General features: G+C 36.3%; 1 protein-coding gene across 1 annotated transcript in view; it reads right to left on the reverse strand.

The window, feature by feature from the left end:
- Window positions 1-20,275, reverse strand: part of OTOGL (otogelin like) — a 97,739-nt gene that overhangs the window by 61,845 nt on the left and 15,619 nt on the right. The window contains 15 exon segments of the mRNA XM_082752582.1: window positions 1,917-2,079; window positions 2,772-2,824; window positions 3,992-4,066; window positions 5,541-5,706; window positions 6,443-6,652; window positions 8,608-8,732; window positions 9,655-9,832; window positions 11,441-11,564; window positions 13,026-13,171; window positions 14,604-14,650; window positions 14,905-15,013; window positions 15,714-15,839; window positions 16,599-16,705; window positions 18,917-19,023; window positions 19,649-19,779. Coding sequence (XP_082608708.1) covers window positions 1,917-2,079; window positions 2,772-2,824; window positions 3,992-4,066; window positions 5,541-5,706; window positions 6,443-6,652; window positions 8,608-8,732; window positions 9,655-9,832; window positions 11,441-11,564; window positions 13,026-13,171; window positions 14,604-14,650; window positions 14,905-15,013; window positions 15,714-15,839; window positions 16,599-16,705; window positions 18,917-19,023; window positions 19,649-19,779 — 1,867 coding nt within the window.

Here is a 20,275-nt window from a genome sequence, read left to right on the forward strand (position 1 = left end):
GGAGAGCGAGTCGAGCTATGCTAGCTGTTGCAGAGTTGGCAGAATCAACAAAATACTGCTTACAAAGAGCAGTGCTGAAGGTTACTTGCCTACACCAGGGAAATTGAAACAACTGGCAAGGTTAGACCATTTAATGCAAAAAGTTGCAATTCCAACTAGATCATGAATAAGTGACCCAGAGATGTGGCTAACTACTTTTTGCTGTCTCCTACTTTCCTACTATTTGGCAGCGTTAACTTTTTAAAAATGATATACTGCTGGTGTTGCTCTGGAGGGGAGCACTTTCTGCAGTTGTCACTGCAACTGTTAAAAGTAGAAGCAGAGGGTTTTTTTCCTCAAATATGATCTGGAGATTGCTTCACTTGAAGCTAAAGCTGAAATTAAAAGGAATACACAGATTAGAGTTTTCTTCTCCACATAATTAAAGGTTCGTTAAAAATTAATTGGTTTTAAGGAAAGTCAACTTAAATATTCATAAATATGATTAAAATGGGAAAGCACTAGAATGGATGCCTTAGGAAGGTCATTTAGAGTTTCCATGAATGGAAGTGAGTTTAAAATCTGCCACGAATAATATAGGTACTGCTGACACTACCTGAAGGCAGGAGAATGACTTAGGTGGCCCCATGAGGTCCTTTCCATACTACTCTGCTTCTGTGATTCGACAATACCCTTGTAACTCTATCTCAGTGTTAGGATATGTTTAAGGACAGCTTTGGATGATGAAATTACTGGGATTCTCAGCTCACTTCCTCATGAAATTTTGAGCTGTGTTATTTCAGGTTTTATAGAACATTCCAGAGAGCTTCAGCATTTCTTTTTCTTTGCCACCTCTTTAGTTACTAGCTAAAAGAAAAACAAGTTGTGTAAGAGCTTTAAGAATAGAAAATTTAAAGCACTTTTGTTTTAAGAGGACCATTCTTTGCATAACAGAGTTTGTCCTGCCATGTGTTTCCAAAGGAAAGGGCTTCACTACCATTCACAGTAGTGCTTAGTCATCTGGGAACATTACAAGTTTTTGGAAGGGCAATTCTAGCAGTCTCACTACACTGTGATCTGTGCACAACCAGTATACTGTCAAGGGACCATTGACTACTATTCAGGAAAATAAAATCAAATGTTGATTTAAAAAAAAAATGGTGAGCAATCCACTTGAGGTCAAATTGCAGCAAGACTCAAATCTGAAAGTGCACACAGAAGGTATTGGAGGGGGAACAGGCGGGGGAAGGAGTGAGTGGTAGTAGATCCTGACAGAGACTTCACAACAAGTGTTTTTAGCTTTCATACTTTGATTTGACCCCTACAGAGCTCAGCAGACTGTTTCTGGGCATCAAATAAAAATATGTGAGTGGAGAGAACAAAAACTTTGGCTGAGTTCAAAAGAGCAGAGAGTGAATGAAGAGGAAGTGTGCAGGATACAGCTCATACCCCCTCCCTCCCTCCCTCCCCCCATCAATACCATAACCCTGACTAGAAGTCTGGGTGAGACAATTACTTGTGTAGTAGGCAGGAACACAGGTAGTTTACTTTATGATTTATGTCATGTTTGCTTCTATACTCATAATAACCTGTACTGAGCAAATGTTGGGAATCGTCCCCTGTCCAGACAGTCCCAAATACCAGTTAATCAGACTGTTTGTGTAAGCTGGGTATCTCATGAGATACTGGAATCATGGTATCAGGATGGAAATACCATGGGACTCCAGGAAAACATGGAGCCTCATATCAGCAGGAAGGAGAAAAGGACTGTGAGAGACAAAAGAGACAGTCTTTTAAATGTAACTATATTTTCAAAAATAGATAGAGCAATTGATAAAGTTTCAAAATTAGAGGTGTGATGCCAGTGGAATTTAAAAAGAGGAATACACAGAGTCAAACTGTAAAAAATATGCACATAATGTACTGCTGAAGCTTACCCAGGGGGGCAAATACAGCCGCTGGCACAGGGTGGTGAAGGGACACAGGAGAAGTTCATGGCAAGGTTTGCACAGGAGATCCCGCAATTCACACCTGCTGCCGGTAATCCAGGTGCAGGAGATCTGCAGTCATAGTAGATTTTCCCTTCTGGGCATGTGTGAACTTCAACCATAAAATACAGGTTAAATGAGATTAACTGCTCCCTTACACTGACTACTTTCTAGATGTTTTAGTTCAAAATCTATTTATTTTAGTGCACTGTTAGCATACAACATAGTGCATACAGGAATACATTCTGAGTAAAAGTCTATAGCTTCATTTTTATTACAGAAATATATAACGATATATGTTTTAATGTAAAACAATAAAACTATTTAATGTTAGGCATCTGTATCTATGCACCCTGGATCTAATACACAGTCAATTCTTAAAGGAATTAATGCCTCATTATGCCTCAGGGTGGGCAGATTCTTTAGAAGTGGCAGTTTTCGGTATACTGGAATCCCTTCTGAATTCACTAGAAATTTCTTTAAAATTTACTTGCTAGAAATCAAGGTCCTAAAATTTGGATACCAAGCCTTAATTTAGGTATTCCTAAACATCCTGACCTACACCTCGCATTTAAAAACAAAAAAATCCCAAGTGACAAAGCAGTACAATTTTTACTATACAAGCAGGAAAAAAAAAAAAAAAAAAAAAAAAAAAAAAAAAAAAAGTTGTGCTACTAATCTCCTATTTTAAATACATCAGGACATTAAGTGTATCAAAATTATTGTAGACATGAGGGTAAAAAATGATTATTCAGTGTCAAAAACTTCCTCTGTGCAACTGTAAGAATAGACAAGATGATTTACCTGTATTGTCTGTAGTAGCTTCCATACATCTCACTGTTCCATTCAAACACTGGCTGATTAAAAGAAAAGCGAACCCATCTTTATTCTATGGGAAAATGTACATAGCCACCACGTTTAAAAAATAATAATAATAATAACAAAATACAATTTACCCCCGACTTAAACAACAGAAATCAGGAGGAGAACAGTGATTAAAATCTGAAAGTGCAAGTTCTGACCAACATTTTCTTGGCTCTTCTAAATACTGATGTGTAATGAAGGCCCAGATTCACAAAGGTGGTTAGGTACTATTTAACTGTCTAAGTTTCACCAAAATAAAAAATAAAGTGGGTACTTAAGTCTCTCTGGGAACATAGGACCAGGTCGTTCAGGATGCTGGCAGTGTAACACAAAACCTTATCTGCCCTCGTGAATACAGAAGGCTACATCATGCAAAATTGCTTGTTGCAGAAAAGGTAGGATACATAGCTTTATTCTTTTGCTAGTAAAACGCAGAATAGCAGAAAAACACATTAGACAATAGAACTAGTCTACTTTTTTTTTTTTCTTTTTCCTCATTAAATAAAATGTAAAAAACAGAGCATAGGAATAACAGAAAGTGAAACCCCCACTCTCACCTCTTCAACTGCATGATTACAAAGCTTCAGTTATAACAACTGCAATATATGAGACCTCACCAAGAGCCAGTCTTGACACTCAGGTACCAGACATGTTTTTTAATTAGCAGATTGAGAGCACTCCTTGTAAAATGAACAAGTTTGACTGGGAAACCTGGGAGGTTTCCTCACTCATTTCAGTGAGGCCATGATTCCATCACAAATTCATAATACAAAATGACACAAATATAGCTCCCTACAGGCCTTTGTTTGAAAGACTTCCCAAGATAGAATCACATTGTTTATTCTTTGGATACCAGCCTCACTTTGCTATCATAATGCCCCAAGTCTAAGAACAGCACTGCAATCTTGATGCATGTATTTTGAGATACTCTTTAGTCCCTGGCTTACAGAATATTTATGGTATCTTCTTCTTAAAATAACTGAGTATACAATACAATTTATATTAAGCTACCTATCAATAAGTGTCTAAAAGAAATCAAATCTTGATACAAGAGACTTTCATTCTATGTGAAGAAAAAACAAACAAACAAATCTCAGGACTCTTGAGTAGCATCTGAGCTGTAATACACAAAAGATAAAACCCTTGGCACTGAAACCTACCAGGAGCCTGTTGGTGTAGGGACGATTTCTCCAGGCTGTAGGGCTTTGCCTTTGTAATGACAACGACAGGCAGATCTGTTAAAAGAATATTTATACATATAGATACAAAAGCAAAATGAAATGGTATTTAAAGGCAATTATCAAGCTGTTATGATAAGAAGGCTTTGTAATTCACTAATTCAATCTCTTTGAAGGTCCCTTCATCTGGACTATTCCATTCCATTCCATTCCATTCCATTCCATTCCATTCCATTCCATTCCATACTATGCTTTTAATTTATATTTACAACATACTTCTAACATTAAAGGATAACACTCTATCTGTATTGAAGTTAATGGCAATACCCCCACCATCTTCAAAAAAGCCAGGACTTTCCTCAATCTCCATCTTATGTATGTGCTATTTCTGTGCATTACAGTCTTATAGAAAGAAGCGTTCCTCCCTAGTTATGGGAGTAGTGTGGCAACATGTAGTTCCTGTTCAAAGTAGTTTAAAAATCATAGGAGAGAGGAATTGTCATAGAAAAATCCATTAACCCTGACCTTGACAGGGTTCCAGCCAGACAGGACAGAAGTAGTAACAGAATTTCCTAGAAGCCGCCCAGTAATATAGCAATACCTGGTTACCTCACACTCTTCAGTTGTTTGAAGCAGTCCTCATCCCAACAGTATGAACTTTACAGATCTTTCCAAAATACATGTCACAATGAACAGCAGTATCTCTGAATAATCTTGAAATTTGTATAAATATTCATTCTATTTTTTACTCAGTACCTGAACTCAGTAACCCACAGTTGTAAGCTACAAGCTGTAGGTACACAATTACAGAAACTATATCCTTTCATTGACTATTTCCTTCCATCTAACTGGAAATTCTTGCATTGTGAGAAAGTAAAAATACCTCTAGCCACTTTATCCATACTATGACTTCATGGAGTGCTGCTATGTGCATCCCTTCCAATTTTTTCTTAAGTGTTAAAAACAAGCGTTTCATGTGAAAATACTTCCCCATGAATTAAAAAAAGTTTCATCACCCTTCTTTAAAGCAGTATGACATATTTTCTCTGATGTTCCCTAGATGGCTTTACAGACAATAGGGCATACATAGTGGAAGAAGCTCCACTATTGATTAGTACATAGCAGTGTATGAAATCTTAGAATCAGAATCATTGAATGGTTAAAGATCCCCTAGTCCAAGCCTCCTGCTGCTTGGGGATATCTTCCACCAGATCAGGATATGCAAAGCCCCATCCAACCCAACTTCAAACACTTGCAATAACAGAGCATCCACAACCCCTCTCAGCAACCTGTTCCTGTGTCTTAGCACCCTCATTGTGATTTTTTTCCTTATATCCAATCTAAATCTTCCCTCTTTATGTTGCCCCTTGTCCTGTCACTACAGGTCCTAGTAAAAAATATTCATGTATTGCTTGCTATTCCGTTTCTTAGGCAGTCTACATATTGAGAGAAACAGCAGAAAAACTATTTTCAGTCTTGCTGGAAAGAGAAAAATGTGCCTACACACATATTCTATTTTAGTATGACTTACATTGATACACAAAAGTTGACCGACTCTTCAAAGTATTTCCCATCAGGACAATTGCATCCTTCTGCACAGTCATCACCACAGACATTTGCCATAGAAAGTGAAGCACAGGAGTGTTTACAAAAAGAAGAGCACTGATGATAAAGCATACCACTGTGACACATCACAGCTGGGGGAAAGAGAGAGGGAGAGAGAAGGGAAAACAGCATACTCTTAAAATGTGAAAAATAAAAAACAAAACAATATATCATGGGACACCAAAACAGCAGTGCAAAATGGTCCTTTGCTGTTCTGGAGTGAGTTAAAATGCATGAGAAAAATAAACTAGTTAATTGATTTCTAAAGTTAGAAATGTTCAGGATGGCCTTATGTTAGAAAAATCCTTGGCTGGAATTAAGTCTATTTTCTATTTCTGTGTGTGTGTATGTGTGAGTGGTGTGTATCTCCATTCATCCAGTAACTCAGGAGAGGAACAACGGTCCAGTTAAAACTAAGGCATCGCTCTATGATTTGGAAATGTCCTCTTTCAAATCCCTGTTCTGCCACAAATATGCTGTATCCCATTTGGTAAATCCATGCCCACCCCAAGGCAGTTCCCACCACCCTGTTTCACCTTCCCTTAGGGAACAGCCCTGCTTCTGCTGCTTCCTGACACTGTTTACTACTGGCTGTAGCCTAATGTGTGCAGCAGAAAGGGACAGACACCTCTGTGAGTCAGCTCAGGGTCCCTGACTCAAATGCCTAACATAAGGCTATCAGCATTCTCCCCCTGAGCAAGATTTTAGCCCTTGGCACAATTCTAGCTTCCACCAAAAAATCATCAATTGCTATATTTCATGAAGCCAGTGACATTTCTAAAATTTAACACATTTTAAAAGAGTGTCTACTTTGCAAACATTACTCACCACAGTAAGAAATATGAGATCTGAAGTCCACGGCAATGCCATGCTTTCCACAGACATAAGCATAGTGTGCAAGAGCATTACACAAACAGCTGCTTCCACATTTGCAGGCATCAAAGCGGCATAGTTGGTAGTATAATGCTGGACTGATGTAGGCATGGCAGGGAGCAAAAACTTCTTGATTTATGATATCACAGTGAGAAGCATACCCAACTAAAATAAAGTGACATTGTTTTAGCCAGATCCATGTTAATATAGTAATTAATCAAATTAATAGCACAGAATATTAACACCAAACATAATCAGCCAGTTGTACAACAAAATCTTCTATACAATGTATTTCTGAAAAGTTCTATGGTTTAAGATTGTTATGTTATCTCAACAACAAACTCCACTTAAAACAGTTAATTATTTAAAAATAAGATAAGATAAGATAAGATAAGATAAGATAAAATAATAAAATAAAATAAAATAAAATAAAATAAAATAAAATAAAATAAAATAAAATAAAATAAAATAAAATAAAATAAAATAAAATAAAATAAAATAAAATAAAATAAAATAAAATAAAATAAAATAAAATAAAATCTTCCCATAGCAATGAAGGAAATGTAAATGGCAATATAACATATTTCAAGGGAGTTGGCAAAGTCCTCCAAAGCTTGGAATATGTTTTTTCCTACTTAATGTTACATTTAGCTTTGAAATTGGTAACATCCATATTGTTCTTGGCATGTCAACTCAGCAAGCATTGCAAAATGGAACTCAGGAGCATACAAGCCCCAGGCTAGCCATATACCTTCTAGTACCAACAGACCCTACTGCTGCCACTGGAACATGCTGTCATTACAATGGTGGAATATCTCAGGAACACCATAGTGTGGGTCATATTTAAACCAATTTTGCTGCTAAAAGCGTGTCCCTAACCTTCCTCCTCTCTGTTCATTCCTATATTACACGCTGACACAAAGGTTTCTGGAGTCCATCTATAAACAAGATTTAAGGAGTGAGTGTATGTGACTTGACTGAAAAATAGCCTGACAAGATAAGTAAACAAACAGATCGTGGCAGGACTGACAAGATGCTTCTGCTGGCTCAGCACAGGTGATAACATGCAACAGCACCATGTAGCCGAGGAATGTTTTTTCCATAATCACAGGAAAATGCAGGTTAGAAGGGACCTCAGAAGGTTATCTAGTCCACCTTCCTGCTGTAAGCAGCTTAGTTATATGTCAAACTCCATCTCCTCTGAGGAAACACAGAACTGAAGGTAAGGCATAAAGTATCTTGTATAGAGCTAACTTGGCTGACATATACTGCTTTAGAAGACAGACAATGCTGGAGGCATAAACAGTCTTATAATGCCCCAGATTCTTAAAGGTTTATGGTTATTCTGGGCTCACTCCCATTAAATATGGCCAAATCCCACATCCTTACTTCTGAAACATTAAAAACACCAAACTAAATTCTGTCAGAATTGGCAACTGCTCTCTGCTCTATTGTCTGCATTAATTGGAAAGAACAGCAACATGGAAAGGAGACAGTGAAAGTTGAACATAAAATGTGGGCATGTCAACAAGCCAAAAGTAAATCTTCAGTCAGGAATTTGAACAAATCTGCAGATCTCAGATTGTTTGTCTTGGTTTGTGTGAGAGACCATAGATGGAGGATAAGGAAACCTTTAAATACAGCTTAGAAAAGCATGGAGAAGCCAGAGACAGGACTTTTGATCTGAACACTGGTTAGACAAGACACTGTCCCATTACTTTCTTTCTCAATGAGTAAACATGCATTAAAAATATCATTTGGTCTTCTTAACTGGAACAACTTACAAGACTACAGTACAAGACTACTGCACCATTCTGCCTAACATTCTGCACGTATTCTGGACAGCAAAATTTAGGGCTTGTGGCCAGTATGCCCAGCATAAAATGATCAACTTACTTTTTTTAGTTTATTTGCTAAATGTGTGGAAAAAAATCATCTTTACCAAAACAGAAAAGGAAAATAAAGAGTGTGCATTTAAAACTTAAGTTTTATATGAGTTTTATATTCATATATATATATTCATTAATGAATAGTAACAGTGAAACTCACTCACAGAGAAAACAAAAATGTCCCGTAGCAATAAGATACAAATAATTCCAGATTGCCCTGTGAAATCATACCATTTTGCTGATTAATGTTGCAGGGATCAACCACGGGAATGTTGATAGGCACAGAACAAGCTGAGGAAACCTTCCATGCATTGGCATGAAGTTGTGGGGTCCCTTCTATCATCCCTGCTGGAGAACTGAAAATGAAAAGATCAACGCTGCAAGCATCCTGCTCCCCTCACAGACTACACATGAGAACATGTGTACAAGGTACATCAAAAAGCCTTAGATGCATAGAGACATTCAACATTCAACATGTCAAAAGAATTTCTGTCTGTTAAGTATAAAAGAAGAGAGGGTATGTGAAGATTTTTCTCAATATTTTGCTCATGCAAAAATACTCTTAACACTCAAAGTCTGCCCTCCTTTACACTTCATGCAATTACTCTGAAATAAGTTGGATAAGGCATTAATGAGAGAAGAATTTGGTCTTTGTTCAGTGGAATGTCAGAAGATCAACCCTTTAGCTTATTTCAGCATTCTAGAAGGGGGCAGTTTGCATTTTGATTATGTTTTTCACTACATATTTCAAAATAATTCATTATTACTAGAAAAGTTTCAAGATATAATAGCTTGGAGAACTCTGGTGAAAATTAAGTCAAAGAATAAAGAAAATGTACCCTTCTAATTAAACTATTCCTGTGGCTCAGGAATATATTTTTCCATTAGAACTTGATATAGGGAAAACAAAATCAAACAGTAGTAGGTGTTAATTAGGTGAGGATTCTACTAGTACTGTCATCCACTCCTTTTATCAGTGCTCATTTATTTGCTCTGATGCTTAGGGAGCAGCAGGGAGGGAAAGGCGTGCATTCAAGCAATATCATGATCCAATAACCAATCTTCAAGCTTTCTGTAACAACTTAGTTAAATGTCTTAGAATGACTTTTCTAATGAGTTTTATATTTAGAAGTGCCTAAGTTTTAATTAAGATATTTTGTATTGGTTATTTTAATAAAGTACAACAGAATTAATGACATAAAAATATGAGGTGGTTACATTCAACAAAACTTTTCACTTGTTTTTAAAAACAGTCTAAATGTATTGTATCTAACTTACAGAAAATCATCTCTTAAATTCCCATTGTAAGTTCCACATAGTCCCAATGTTCTTCTCTTCCAGCTGACATCAACTTGAATATAGATTCTCTCTCCATCTTTAGCAAACAGTATCTTCAAACCAAACGTAGTTTTTAGTTGAACAAACAAGGAAGATATATTCCGAATTTCAATAGCCCCTGCAAATAGCAAAAGAAAAGAAAAGCAGTCACTGAAATCCATTTCCAGATTCTACATTCATCCCTAAAATAAAATAGATTATGTACAACCTCACCTGTAGCCAAATAACTTTGCACATTCTATTCTATTATCAAAAGTTATAAGACTACAAATCTTTTTCATTAACAACACAAATCAGGTATTGCAGCTACTGTCAACAGTAAAAAAAATCTCACCTTTCTGTACCTGTGAGTTATCCAGAAACGACATGCACTTTTTTTTTTTTTCTTTACAAAAAGCAATGCAACAGCATGCCTCTGGTAACAAGAAGACAAGACAAGAAACCACTTGTTCCTTAGCCTTCAGGGATGTTATAAGATAAATTAATAGATGTCTGTAAAGTTCATTGCAATCTTCAGATAGAAGGTTCTCTCTTACTGCTATTGATATGACATCAGTATATCTCATACATACACATACATACTTAGATTGTATGTGAACTAAGGCCCTATCAAATTCCCAGCTCTCCTTCCTAGCACATCCATAATGCGAGGAAATGGAAATTTCACAGTCACAGCATTCATGTGCTACACATTGTTTGGCTACTTGCAGCTGCAGACTTAAATCAGGTCTGTCTTCACAGCAGCCTCTATGCACAGAGACATACAGACAGTGAAGATAAAATGCTTATGTGAGCTGATAAGACTTAACAGATACAGCCAATTATCAAGAATGTGACACTAAAACATTTGTCATAGGTAGTATTTGTCATAGACTGTGAAAAGGGACAAGTCAATAAGGTCTGATTCAGAAGATACGAAATTAAATTACCAGCAAAATTATGAAGCAGAATTTTGATATAATTAAAAGTACATGTATAACTGAGCTGTGAAACTCTTTGTCATAGGATGCTGTGTATGTCAAAAGCAAAACTATGCCTAGTAAAATCCAATGAAGTAAAGAAATAGTTGCAGCCAACAGCTCAGAACTCCCTAAGCTCCTGACTGCCAGAGGCTGGGAAAGGACCGGTATTGTATCGCCAGTAAGAAATTATTACTGATCATTTTGAGATACAAAATTTAGCTATATCATTCCCACCTTCAGTGCTTGATTTTATAACATCCTTTCAAGGTAAATTTATCTTACTATCCTTTTCAAAAATGTGAAGAAACCTGCCCAAGATCATCAGTCAGCCTTGAAAGCAATATAGACCCCACTGAGTGCATGGATTCTATTCCATGCAATTCATTCTAAAAAACTTCAGTCAAGCTCCACCTTAACATCAACCTTTCAACTTTCAACCTCTCTTAACTTCTGTTTTGTGTGTGTGTGTGTTTTTTGTTTTTTTTTTCTTACCTCCTCCCCCCTAAACAGAGACAAACCAGATGAGTAGAATTTCTAGGTGCTCTACAAGATAAGAAATGCAAAGAAAGGAGGGCGTAGTTTCATGAGGTGAAATGGTATATTTCTGGAACCAATACAAAGGTTATTAAAAGTAAGTGATTGTACTTTTCATATGTTATCTTTGAAGAAATTCCTTTTCTGATAAACAGATATAATTAAAAAGCTTTGGAGAATATAAAAGAATAAATGGGAATCCTGGTAAAACTCTACTCTTTATTTCTTACCATTAAGATTAAAAGCTTGATTAGGACCAGTTTGGACTTGACCATTTCTTGTAAGAGTTACTTGTTTGCTTGCATCATCTTCAAGAACTAGTGTTATAGACTCAATGCAGGCATGATCAAAGTTCTAAGGAGAAACAAATTTCACATCAGAAAGAGAACAAAGACAATATTAGCATGGAAAGCAAAAGCAAACAGTGGGAGAAAACAGAAAAAGAAAATGAGAGAACTGTCATCAGGTAAATCAGGTGTAAACTATTATTCAAAGCATTAAACTGAGTACCCAAAATTAAATGCAGGACTTAATAAAACCTTGCTTATGGATGTAAGAATGAGGTGAATGCATTTTAGCTATTATGGCAGTCTAATAGTAGACAGAGCAGACAGAGATCCCCCAAAATTGATACTGGGTTCACAAGACCATACTTGCACGTCCACCCTGGGTTCTCTTCATTGCTGGATTAACCTGTGTCAGCAAAATTCTGACATCTGGGCTAAGCTGGTGCAACCAGAGCCCAAACATAGTACTGCAGTAGAAAGAAACTATTGCAGTTCTGGAGGTGCTTCTCTTCTTCCTTGAAACACAGTCATGACCTCTGACTGCAGACAAAAAGATATAATTTCTCTAGAATTATACTAAAATAATTTATAAATGTGTGACTATCAAAAAATGATGACATGTAAACTAACATCCATTGTTTTAAAGTGCTGTCCAAGCAGAATTTATGAAACCATTTACAGGACAAATGGTGACGCATAGCCAACTAAAACCAACTTATGTTCCCCTGGGCCTCTATGTTTTCACACAGGAACTTTTTAAGTTGCTTGGAGTTGTGCTAAGGGTCATTTTCAGTAGCAGCCTTATCTCTCAGTGGCTACCTAACTAACTGTATCATGCTTGAGGCCAACCTGAAATGCAGAAACAGGAATCTCAACACCTATGCAGAAGAAGGTATGTACAGAAAATCAGAGACACCAGCACACAGGCTGCTGTGAGGCAGTCTCAGAGTCCTTTCCCCTAACAGCCTAGTTGATTAAAAATGTCTTTAAATCAAGTCTCACAAATAAGTACTTTTTATAAACACCTCTATTCATAAGACCTGTCATTGAATATCTGCCAAAATACTTTCAAAAAAATATGTATGGTGCTTAGTCTTTTCAATAATTTTCTAATGGTTCCAACAATGTAAATATGCTATAACATAACAAATAGATATCTAAAGCTATAAAACAAAAATATCTTGCCTAATTGTCAGTGTATTAAGCATGCTCCATACAGTCAGCAAAAGCTGTTCTAAAGCTTCATGCAACTGTTTGTACTGTAAACATAGAAACATATGTTTATTTAATGTATGTAAATTAATAACTCTTTAGACTTAATCCTTTGAAAGTTACCATTGCTTTTACAAAGGACAGTAAAACATGTAGCAATTTGACAACTTAAAAAAAACTGTGAAAAGGTTTCAATGTATGATATTTTCCTGTTACCATAAACTGCTAGTTTACAGTAGCACCTTTACAAAAGTAAATACATATGAAATATATGACTGCATGTTTGTTATGGAAGTTCAATAACAGTGTGACTTACCTGTCCACAAGATGCTTTTTGTAAAGTGATTGTGAATTTGTTTTTCCCAGTGCCTTTTACCAAAATGTACTGGCAAATCCCAAGAAAGGTAAAATGACGTCCATCAAATGTTGTGAAATGAGAGTTACCTGTGATGGAGCATTCAGCTTGAGAGAAAAAGGATAAATAAGAATGTTCACTGACATAAGAAGTTACTGTCCTTCTGTAAATGAGAAATATAATATAATTAAAAAAAAAAAAAAACTCTCCCCTTATTTTTTTGGCACATAATCCAGTCTAGCTTTAATCTTTATGGCTGTTACAGCATTTGGAAGTGAAATATATTATAGACACTTATTTCTATTTTAGGTATGTTGCACGTACCCATTTGCAGCTTTGGTTCTAACTAGAGTGAGATATGAGTCACAAATTCTCTAGAATACATGAAAGAGATAATTAAAAAAAACAGAGCTTTTTCTTTGTTACAACTGAAGTTTCCTGGAATCAGCTTCATCTTTTGACGTGATTGAATGTAAAGGAGAGAACAAGCTTCTTTCTCCTCCCTCACAGGGAGCCTGTTACTGCAGGCATGGAGATGCCGTGTCCGAATATGGGGGCTGTCCTGAATTCCAGGTGAGCAGAGGACACTCTCTGTCCTCAGGATGCATCTATATTCATGCTTCAGTTCAGATCAGGAGTGCACTGTTGAAGCAAGTCTCCAGCACATACACGCCAACCTTGGTTCAGTTCATGAGGCCACAGCAGAGCACAACTAACCCTCTCCCAATGTTAATAAGCATTCAGTCCCTAGGATAAGACTAATCATAACCAACCCCTCACAGGCACACACAACAAATACGAGACACATATGGAGTGGTTCTATGTCAGCTTTTTTACTCTACAGATCCACCCTGTTAAGGTTTTTTGTTTGTTTGTTTGGTTGGTTTTTTTAGCACCAGCTAAGTCTTGTTTACTACTTCATTCAAAAGGGTTTCCTTAATTTGTAATATATATATATATATATGTATATATATATATATATCTTTCAGAAGTTTCATACCATAATCTTGTGTAAAGTACAGAACTGACAAGGGAGTTTCTGTACTTGACTAATAGATATTTGAGTAACTCATTACAGAGGCATGCAATCTTTAAAGATGATGATCGAGACATGAACTGCTGTTACAAGGAAGACAAGATAGCATTCTGAGCATTAGAATAATGCTCTTCTTGTTCTCTGTACTACAGCAGCATCTAGAAGCGAGGACATCCTTAAACATGGCCCACCGTACAGATAGTGTGGTGCCGGTCTGTGGAATAAGGTGCCTGTCCCCAAGCACTTAGAGTGCAAGTAAGAGATAGAAGAGAAAAGGTGAATGTAACACACTGAGTTATGGAACCAAATAGGAAAAAGCACAGTTAGTACTGTCAGACAGTTAACAGCTTTGCCTCAGCTTGCCCAATGCTGCTGGGCATGCATCTGCTAAATCTTTCTTAAAATCACATCCCAAACTCTTAGACTGTATTTGAATCTGTTGTCTTTTGAAAAGTTTATCTCTTATGTTCACTGAGGAGAGAAAGGAATCTTTAAATATATACCTGGGCAATCATGATCAGTACAGTTCCAAATGCCACCAGTGCAAATACTAAAAAGAAAAATCACAAAACACAGAAATTCACTGTTTTGACATTTATCAAAAAGAGGAGCTTTGAGATAGTTAACAGGTCTTGAATTCACTGTTTCCATAAAATAGTCTGTGTATTTTGGTGATACACAGAGCTCAGACTGTAAAGCATAAACACGAACTATTCTTTAAATTTTAAGTGTGATTATCATGTTAAACTAACTACAGACTAGAGTCACAGACAGAGGAAACACAAACATGAGGCTTTTACATACCAATTACTACATTCTTGTTCAATTTTTGAGCCTACAGAGAAGGCAGTTCCATGATAAGTACAAGGACAATTTGACACGGAGATACAAGTTCCATTTTCCATAATGAGACCTATTGGGATGGAGGTTTATATTTGAGATTAAAAACAAGTTAATGGACTCCAGATCACTGCTGTTCCCCCATCTGACTCAAATACTCAAATATGCCAGAAGGTGAGCTCATCAGTCTTAGCCAGGGACCAACATGAAGAGTCACCTAGTGAATGCAGATGGCCCAGAGCAATCAACAACATAGCTCTCTCAAAGCAGTTTTCACTCTGAATGGTTGCTTTATGAAAAATATATGCCTGAAGTGTGTAAAACTGTAGAGCCAAAAATACAAAGATTCTGAGAACAGATAATCTTCAATCCTCCCAGAATAGGACTGTTCATAGTCCAGTCCCTACTTTTTGTTTAGTACAGATCAAAAGAAGGTTTCTTGTACAGAGTGTAAGATACATTCTGTTTAAAGAAAACCTCAGTAGGTTTAGGAGTCATTCAGATAAAGTGGATTAAATTTATGCTATCCCTCATTGTAGAGAGCATTAGTTATGGCTCCAGGTTTTAATTGATATTTCATCCTAAACCACAATGACTAGATAAATGTTTAGAACACAGCAAAAGGCAGAATCACAGTGAGAGTAACAACAGCTAAAGCAGAAATTACAATATTTTTTGGTTTTAACTTTAAGCATAGTCTATTTACACAACTTTATTATTATGCTGCATGGTATCTTTAAACATGTTTTTCACCTAAAAGTACCAGTACTTACCATCTGGACAGTAACAGCCATCTAAGCAGTGCAAGTTGCTGCCAAGACAATCTTTTTCAAAGGTGCAGGTTGGTGGACAACAACTGATACAATCACGGTGTACAAAGCTGTCTTCACACGTCTCAGCTAGGAAAAAAAAAAAAAAGAACATTATTACATTGCACATTAGTGTAATTTCTCTTCCCATACTGGAGAACTCCTATTTATCTGAACAAACAGTTGTGCAACACTTCTGGTATAGGTAATTATTCAGATCAGGTACAGTGTTTGTTTGGAGAAACTGTAGCAGATGAACTGTGACAAATCTCTCATCACAGTATTTCTATGTATTTTAGTATTTCATAGTATACTATGACAACGTCATAGTATTGAAATCTATTTATCAAGTTCTTACATCACTTCTCCACTAGAAGTTATAATTTCTGTAACAGGGGAACATGTGTTCATATCTCAACTAGTTCAGAGTTCTGTGGATGAGACTGAACTGCATTTCATGGGTGGTGGTGATGACTAGAAGGAGCTGGATTCACTGTATTCATTCTGTTACAGAGCCAGTAGAGGCTGAAAGGTCAGCTGGGAAGAGGGGCAACATCAGATCTCCACAGATGTTTTTTCTTCCCCCTAGAATATGATCAGCATACATGAAGTTTCAAGCAATCTGCATAAACATGAATTTTGAATGGATCTGCATCAGATCACAATGTAATTAAAATATTCCTCTAGGAAATCATTTACCTCATTTTTCACCAGCAATAGTGAAGCTGGATGATCTACTTTGGTATCAGGTTTGAGTCCAATAGTAACAAATGTCAAGATGGAATTATTTGAAACGGATATGTGGGGTTTTTCAAAGCTCACACGATATGCTTTATTAAAGAGTCTTACTACAGGCAGGAAAATCGTCCCTCCAATCCCTCACAGGGGACCCAGCATGAGAGCATGCTCGAGCGTACTCTGTCACGGCTCTGCAGTACGTTTCATCATCATCCACTCTGAAATGATAAAACGAGGGAGCAATTACCAAACTCAAATCCCATCTACAAATTTCTGCCACCAAACACTGCTCAGGATAGTTCAGTCAGCTGAGGCTGCTCAGCTTTAGAGGCATACTTATTGAAAATACTGTGAAGAAGGATAAACTATACTGAATACAAAAATAGTAATTTATTACAAAATAAGAAAAAAATATATGCTTATGATGAAAGGGAAACATGACCTTGTCATGAAGACGTCAAGATCTATGTCTTGGTCTCTCTCCTTCCTGTATGACATGGAAACTCTGACCTACACTGATAAGAGACATTCTGAGCCAAGTAACAAGTTAAAGTTTCTGATTTATAGTTAGTCCTTGAACTTAGGTGAGGAGAACCCTGTTGGTAACCTCCTGACCTTGTGCTGAAGTGCTTGGCACTAGAAGCATAATCAACCAGTTATTGTAGACAATTACAAGACAGTGCAACCTTGAACAAAGTCATTATCTCCACCTTAGTCTGTACAGAAGAAACCAGACAGTGCACTTTTGTCAGGGTCAAGTAAAGAGACATTCATCAATATTTAGGTAACCTCAAATTTTATTCAGATTCAAATCACATAAGGCAAGACACCACTATTTTTTTTTTACCGTGAAAGTTCAACAACTCCTGTCACTCACTGTGAACCTGATGACAAAATGAACTAGTCACAACAAGACATTTCTAGTAAAGCATGACCAGGACAGATTAGCTGAGTTTGTCTTTCAGCACAAAAGATCAAGCTTCCAAAATTAATGTTCTTGAGAATACAATAAATAGTGTTTGCATTCTGCTTTCAACACGTTATCAAATCAAACTGCACTATATTCTTCATGACAGTGATCAGAATCTCTTCCAATTCTCCTTACCTAATCCAATTAAATGGGTCTTAATAAAAAGAATACTTGGCATATACAGTGGCCCCACAAGAAACATTATAGACTTACACTAAGACATAAGAAGAGAGGTCTCTTTTATAAACAAAATAAGCCTAAATTAATGAGGTTCTCAGACACAGAAACTTTCTTCAAGGTTTTTAACATTCACACAATTCATATCAACACACACATGCAATTTGACAAAAATCAAATCCTCCTTAGCATCATGACACTGATTCAATGCCACATTCGAAAATTTCCTTTTCATTATTCTTCTTTTGCTAAAGAAGAGGCACAATAAACTCCTGAATTATGAAGTGGCAGCTCAGCTCTTCTCTTAGCAAAATCAATGTACAGATCATCAACTTCAGGAAGCACACTTTGGAGACCTGCTTACAAACCCATATTCTTCCATACTGATTTGGTAGCAAAACAGAAAGTCAAAAATTCATTGAAAATGAACTAAAAAGTTGTAATGGATGCTTCTAAATGGTTCTTACTTTTAGTCTTGTGAATTTTTCTGTACGCTCTTGATTAAATCGATGATACTCTGAGAAGGCCATCATAGTATCTGCTATTACTTCTTAGTTATAAAACCTTTTCTAAAAGGAAGTTATACATTGCTCAGTTTTCTGTTCAGTTATGCTCTGGAGAACTTGTTTAGCTTGAACAACTGATATTAACTAAATGGGAGTCTGGAGCTAAGGAAAGAATACCAAGTTGCATAAAACACAAGCAACTGAGGTAATATAACTCCCACCAAAGCCAGTGAGTGCTGAATTCTTTTAACATCTCTTAATTTATACAAATAAAACAATTTTGAAAAAAGCCTACTAAGTTGAATGACTTAGTAGTTGAAAGGTTACTCTGCTATATTTTTATCAGAAGAATAGTACAACTGTGTCAGACAAATGGACCTACTCTTCCAGTATCATTGACATTTCCCCAGTAGATTTTCCCAATCGCCATCTACTTTTGATTCAAGACTTCCAGATATAGGTATATTGTGTGTGAGTGGTTAGCAGCTCTCTCTTCTATCATTAGTGATTTTCCACAGATTTCTTTCCCAAGCATTTGTCTAGTTTTTCCTTGAATCTATGTAAATCTTTAGCAATCAAACTATTCCTTGGCAGAGACAAAGGTTGTGCGTCCTCTGGTTCCACAGTAAATCACCCACTAAGCGAAACCCCATCTCTTTCACTTTTAACTCATTTCCTACTAACTTCACTCAGTACTGCTCAATTCTTGTCTGAATAGAGAGAGTGAGCATTCATTTCATGCATCAAAAATAAATACACAAGAACTCCATTCTTACCTGCAAAGATCATTCATACAGCTAGAAATATAAGAATACGGATCTATGCTTTCATGACAGCTGAAAAAAGGAAACTGTAGGAATATTTGGCACTTGAAGAATATGTCCTACACATTAAGGAGAAACAGGAAACAATAATTAGCAAATACTTTCTGAATGAGCATAATTGTTTTGATTTGTTGAGCTAATCCAGGATCCCTTATATTCCCATTAAAACCTGAGAATCTCACAGTCTCATTTTATTATGTCTCCTTTACTGTACTTCCTAAGATTTGTCCTCTCTGCAGTGTCTTGATTGCAAACTGCTCCTGCATAGAGCTTAGATGGCAAAGTGAAAACTAACAGAAAGAAAAAAAAAAAAAAAAAAAAGCATTTCATGTCAATCCAGGAATATGGTACTTCTGCAATATTTCACAATTTCTAAAATAATGAGGTGTAAGATGCCAGAACTGGTAACTGAACCCAGGAATAATGCAGCAACAAAGAGCTCTGCCAGTGGACTTGTACCACTTGGCACATCCTATCTGAACATTTGTACTCTTAAGCTAAACTTCAGAAGATCTTCAGATATTCCCTAGCAACAGTCCTGATCTGAATCTTCACAAAGCCTCAATGAATTTGAGTTGTGTTTTTTTTTTTTTTTTCAGTATGGTGTATATGGCTAGATTCTTGTACTGTCACTATGCAGTGAAGATGAAAAAAAAAAAAAAAATCATTATATGATTAATTTACCTCAGTGGATTTTTCATCAGCTGAGCAAGGACTGGAAAAATCTGAGGCAGTAGGTACACAAGCTGCATCATCTGGGGTTTGCACAGCCCAGCTATTTGCAAATTCAGCAATGTCTTCTGTATGTTCACCTACTGCATGAAAAGAACACCCAGAAAAAAAGGTTGTCAACAGAATCACAAAAGGTATCTTGGAAATTTCTGAAAGTTTTAAAATATATTCATTACTTCAGATACAGATATGTTCAGAGTAATGGGAGTGTAGAAAAAGGTTATTTTTCCTTTTTAACTACAAGTGATATTTTATACCACATTTAAATGAAACAAACAAAAAAAATTTAATACAATTACTGACATTTTTGTAATAAAAATTCGAAGAAGGACTGCAATGAATACTTAAGAAAGAATGCATTTATTTAAAATAATTTAAAGCTTTCATCATATTTAACAAAGCTCAGTTAGCACTATTATCTCACTCCCTTTCCCCTAGTGCAGAAAAGCCCTATGACAAACATAATGCTACATGCCCAGTTCTCTTCATAGCATGAGCAAGGGAGAATGAATGAATGAATGAATGAATGAATGAATGAATGAATGAATGAATGAATGTAATGCATAATTGGAAGTCACA

Source organism: Aythya marila, assembly GCF_965140915.1.
Source record: "Aythya marila genome assembly, chromosome: 1".
Classification (NCBI taxonomy): Eukaryota; Metazoa; Chordata; class Aves; order Anseriformes; family Anatidae; genus Aythya; species Aythya marila.